General features: G+C 40.3%; 1 protein-coding gene across 1 annotated transcript; it reads right to left on the reverse strand.

The window, feature by feature from the left end:
• Positions 1 to 4,110: 4,110 nt before the first annotated feature.
• On the reverse strand, positions 4,111 to 5,064 carry LOC108802777 (olfactory receptor 5G3-like). The gene has a single exon (XM_018574634.1). The coding sequence runs from the start codon at positions 5,062 to 5,064 to the stop codon at positions 4,111 to 4,113; it is 954 nt and encodes a 317-aa protein (XP_018430136.1).
• Between the last annotated feature and the right edge of the window lie 873 nt (positions 5,065 to 5,937).

The raw sequence follows: 5,937 nt of genomic DNA on the forward strand, positions 1-5,937 counted from the left end.
CTTACGACAATCGTACGATCTAGCAAAGTTTTCAAACATGCTTGACCGTCAAAAGTCGTATGATTGTACAGTAATGTCGGTCGGACACTGCAATGCACACATACGATTATCGGCCTAAAAGTCGATCGCATACGAAAATCGTACGATAATCGTAAGGTGTATGGGCACCTTTAGAAGCCACTCTGAATGGAGAAAAAGCTGGCCGCTTGAGACTTGAAGCTGGCAGTTTTTTCCTCCATAATAGGTGGTGAGGCTCTGCCCCACCTCTCTCCCCTGACCGTACGTCCCTGAATCCTGGTTTCACTTCCACTGGATGTCTATACACAATATGAACACTACTCTTCTGCTGCCATGTGGTGGAAGCATTGTAGCACTTTCACTGCATCTCTATACACAATATTACTGTCACTCTGTTGCCTCCTTGTGGCTGAATCCCGGTATGACATCCAAAGTATTTCTATACATATAATATTGTTCTCTCTCTGCTGCCATCTTGTGGATGAATACTGGTAGGACTCACAATATATTTGTAGACTCACAATATTTCCACTACTTTGCTACCACTTTGTGGCTAAATCCTGGTAATAACTGTGTCATTATCACAGTTCTGCTCCCGAATGTCAACAAAGGAGTGGAGCTAGTCTGATGATCATGATTTGCGCTTCCACTTTGTTGACATTTGGGTCATTTTGCTGCGAAATTTTGTCAGATTAGGTCATGTTGGCGGAATTCTTTTCATTTGCTGAGTTGGCGGCCATCGTCCATCGTGATTGACGAGGATCTACATCACTGGACGGTGTGATTAACATTTGGATTACATCAATTTTTTTTTTTTATAAAAGACTTGTAAAAAAATGTGTAGTTTGCTTTTTTTTTTTTTTTAAATAAAGCATTACTTTTATGGTGCAGTCTGTTTATTTACAATTTTACTGTATTTGGTGAATGAGTAGAGGTAACAACTACCCCTTACTCATTTATAAGAGGGGCGGCAGCTGGGTGCCCTTAGGGTTATGGTTGTTAGATGCCCTCATCGACATAGCGACAATCACTCTTCCCATGTTGAGGGCATGTGGCCTGGTATGGCGCACACTCACCTTTCCTGCTCTGCCAGGCTGCTGCTCGGATCAAAGGTCTAGTAAGGTATTTTAAAGATGGACCCACACTTATTATTTTTTTTGTTGGCATTAGGATTTCCCCTGAAATTCCCAACAGACCTAAAGGGTCTGGTATGAACTTGGGAGGGGACTCCACAATGTTTGTTTTTTATTTACTTTAACGTTTAACAACATAAATTCATTCTGAATGACATTAGGAAAAAATTTCAGATGCATTCAAATTTTTTGTTATAAAAAATTTAGGATATTTTTGGAATTGTTTATTTTTTTTTAATTCCAAAATTCAAGTGCATCCGAATGTCCGAATCTGCAGAAATTTGTACAACTTTCTATTCGGAATGAAATAAATAGCACATGTCTATCCAAGATTAAACATCCTGCCCCCACTAAACCAGAGTGAAAGTAAAGCTGGATTGCACATCCCAACAAAGAAAGGCTTCTATCCAGAAATATGGTATTTACCAACATTTGGGGCACTATGGTTGAGGAGAAGCAAATGTCAATGACAGAAAGGTTATTTAAGAAAAAGTATGTAGGAGTCTGGAGTGGAGGAGGGGAGTGTTTCATTCACCATGAAAATCAGTACAAGATTTCATAAATCATTTTGTGGCTTTTATGTTATTTTCTGCCCTAAAATGTGGATTATAATGTGTGCAAAAAAACACAAAAATGGATCCGGCAGTGAAAGGATTAAAGGTCTACTCAAGTCAAGGTTGATAGTAAAACTTTGAAATACATATATGTGCACAACCTACCTGCCTGTAAAAATAAATAACGATCATAGCTGTTGCGGATGTTTGAGGTACCTCAGACTACACAAACATAAATGTCAAATATAACAAACGTTATACATATAGATTAAAAACAACTGACTGTCTGTAAAGCTGTCTAGCAGCTGCCTCCTCACTGTCATGGTCGTTTAATTATTCATTAAATAATGTCTGAATAAAGAGCAGCTATAAAGCCCAGTTAACAACTGCCCATGGTGAGAACACGTGTCTCGTTCGCATGCGTTTGTGCACATTTGCCTTGCATCTGTAACGGTCGACCTACTCCCGGGGTAACCTTGGATCACAGCTGCAGAGCACTCTTTCCGTGAACAGGCAGTAATGGGTGTGGAGGTGGATCAGTGTGAGGTTCTGCTGTAACACTCTATAGTGGATGAGAGTGAGCGTGAACCTGTATACATCATACCCCACCTAAGGAGAAGGAACAGTCCAACACCACCCGGCATAAATGTCCCTCGACAATTTGAATAAGGTATCACTGCCGGCGGTCTGATGGGCAGTGTAGTTCCCTCAGTAACAAGTGGAGCCCCTCAGAACTCGTTATCAATAGTGGCTATGATAAGGAGGGGTCAGGTTACGTAGCACTGGCCACGATACTGTCGGAGCGTGATGGGATCAGTAGCTGTCCCACCCACTTATCAGTGGAATGCTATGCAAGTTATTTAGCAATACAATTATAGTGCCCCCCTTCTATAGTAACCATGTATTTCTCACAAGACAAATCCTGGCTATGAGTGATGTAGCATACAGCGTAAGGGCAGGCAATAATATAGACAAGTTGCACCTAGGTGCCAGGTACTTGCTGTGAGGAGTTTAGCTGGATAGTGAGCGAAGGATCTGAGACAGGTGAGTTGTAGCTTATGGGAACTGGCTGTCAGTCCAGGGAGACAGCCAGTAGGTTCAGGGTTCAGCATGTGGTTGCGGGTGAGTAGAGAGGAAACTATTGCTCAATGTTCTACCACACTAGAACGCCGAGCAATCGGATTCGTCTCCATCTTAATGAGAAGTGACACTTGCGGGGGAGGAGTCGCCGGCAGCCGCCGACGTGCACGCCTTGATGTTACGAGACGGCGCTGGAGTAGGAGGCGGCGATCGGTCCCACAGGCGCGAGGAGAGGTAAGTCTATGACAGCATCGCCATTGATTTCAATGGGTTCCTATATACCAAGCAAAAAAGCTCATGTAGTATTATGCGCAACACTCGTTAGCTGGTCTTTGCTACAGCAAAAACTTTCCCAGCACACTCACCAGCCGGCATGCAAAAAAACTTGTCTCACCACTAAGGTTAAAAACAGAGGTTTTAGATACACGTCTTCTGCAGAATATTTGAAAGCCGCACAGCCGCGTCAAGGCACCTCTATGTAGTGCGGTCCTAACTCTAACCTATGAGAGTATCTATGTTGGAGCACATGTAGCAAAAGACCAGGCGTTCTTTGCTTCCGCGTTCCTGCACATTTTCACTTAGTCTTGCTGGCCGCATTAGAAATGAATGGCACCGCAAGCGCGTTGCATGTTTTGCTTCGTTTCCATTAACGCTTGCCGAAAGCACTCAACAAAGCTTGCTTTGGCGCATATTTACAGAACGCACAGATGTAAATGGGGCCTAAAGGTTATAGATGAAATGTTACTCATAACCTTATATAACCATGTACTCATAACATACAATTATAAGTACATTTTCAATGGTTGATACTATTGTGACTTTGTATGTAGTACACATTATTTATTCTTTTATTTGTTTTTGTCACACTAGACAATATTTATACTTGATATCTCAAATTTAATTTTATAGTTCTTATTATATAATTTTTATATCATTTTTACTTTGTCTATAGATATTTTAGTAAGTGTCACTTTCTTTGTTAATTTATATGCACATATATACATATCTATCTACATCCTTTTTTTTTCTTAGGTGGGCTGTGATGGTTCTTTTGCAGGCTGTGCGGATTCTCAGGTGGGCTGTGCAGGTTCTATGGTGGGCTGTGTAGGCTCTCAGAGGGGCTGTGCGGACTCCATGTTGGCTGTGCAGACTCTCAGGTGGGCTGTGCAGGTTGTATAGTGGGCTATGCGGATTCTTAGGAGGGCTGTGCGGGTTCTATGGTGGGCTGTGTAGACTCTCAGGTGGACTCCCTGGGCTCTCTGGTGTGCTGTGCAGGGTCTATGCTGGGTTTTGCAGGGTCTTAGGAGGGTTGTGTGGAAAGCAAATTAGTAACGTAGTGTAACTGCCGTTGTTTTTCTTAAAGCTGCTTTGATTTCCTTATTGCGCACACTGTAGATGATGGGATTCAGCACTGGTGTCACTACTGTATATAGGATGGACACAACTCTGTCCTGTTCTGGGGAGTAACTGGAAGGAGGACGTAAGTGCATAAACAGTACCGTTCCGTAGAAGAGGGAGACCACAGCAAGGTGGGAGGCACAAGTAGAGAAAGCTTTCTGTCTTTTTTGGGTGGACTTTATATTTAGGATAGTCAAAGTGATGAAGAGATAAGATGCAAGGATGAGCACAAAGGAGACTCCAACAATTGCTGCAACTGCAACATACTCTAAGACCTCACTGAACCAAATATCTGCACAGGCCAAATGAAGTAATGGTGGCATCTCACAGAAAAAATGGTCTATCTTGTTGGATTTGCAGTAAGGTAACTGAAAGGCATACACGGTAAGAATAACAGGGACCGCAATACTCACAGACCACCCTCCAGCAGTAAGATAAAGGCACGTTTTTTGGTCCATGATCATATTGTACTGTAGTGGTTTACAGATGGCATTGTATCTGTCAAAAGCCATAATAGCCAAGACGATACATTCTGCAGCTGCTAGAGCTGAATGGAAGTACAACTGGATTGCACATCCCCAAAAGGAAATGCTCCTGTCTTGTGAAAGGGTGTTTACCAACATTTTGGGCACCACAGTTGTGGAATAGCAAATGTCAATAATGGCAAGATTGGCCAGGAAAAAGTACATAGGAGTCTGGATTTGTGGGTTAAACCTCACTATGATAATCAGTAAACAATTTCCTGATAATGTCACCACATACATTATCAACAGCAGCAAAGAGAAGACAACTTGCAGACCATAGATGTCAGAGAGTCCGAGAAGGATGAATTTTTTTACAAGTGTTTGGTTTGAGTTCTCCACCACAACATACAATGCCATTTTTGGTTATGTATTATAAAGAACTTATAAAGAAACATTAAGCTATCAAATAAAATAATTATACTTTGATTTTTCAGCTAATGTGTTATAAATAAAAACAATAAAACAACATCAATATTATTAAAACTACATTAAATAAACAATTTCCACTCTTCAGTTGAATTGAAATGTACAGTATAATTTTATCATATGCAAACTACTGAAATCAACTTTAGTTTGAATTATCCAATGCAACATTCCATGCCATTTTGTGTTCTAGAAAGCCTTGGATTTCTATAAATATCAGATGATTTGGCAATGCAGTCCTTATCAAACAAATCCTGGTAAAATACCAAAAACAAAGTCAAATTGTGGAATGAATTACTGTCAAAACGTGTTGTTGCTGCCAGAGAGTGCAATTGGTATTTTAAGGTAACACGTCCTCTGTTTTAGGGTGCCTCTCATCCGCTGAAGCCAACCTGAAAGGGATTCTTAAATAGAATGCCAGTTGTATATAAGTCTATACTTGGTCCCCAAAGGTTTCATTTTCAGTTGCTGGAAAGTTCATTCTAACATTTGCTTTGTTGACTTTAGATTCCCAGTCCAATTAGAGTTTTCAAGTCTATATAAATTACCTTTAAACTCAATAGAAGTTTTCTAACTAGAGTGAAACTTCAAACATTATTCTCTAATATGTTATGTTGCCCACGAATGAGAGAATATTTAAGAAGATATAACACAATTTAATACAAATTCTTTTACTGAAATTACTGTATAAACAATCTCAATATTGTTTATACCGTATAAACAATCTCAATATTTATCAGTAGATTTATTCATGTCTGGATATTTTTTAGGCTCTTTATGCTTTAAAAAAGTGAAATAAAACATTTG

This window comes from Nanorana parkeri, unplaced genomic scaffold, assembly GCF_000935625.1.
Source record: "Nanorana parkeri isolate BGI_ZX_2015 unplaced genomic scaffold, ASM93562v1 scaffold3111, whole genome shotgun sequence".
Lineage (NCBI taxonomy): Eukaryota > Metazoa > Chordata > Amphibia > Anura > Dicroglossidae > Nanorana > Nanorana parkeri.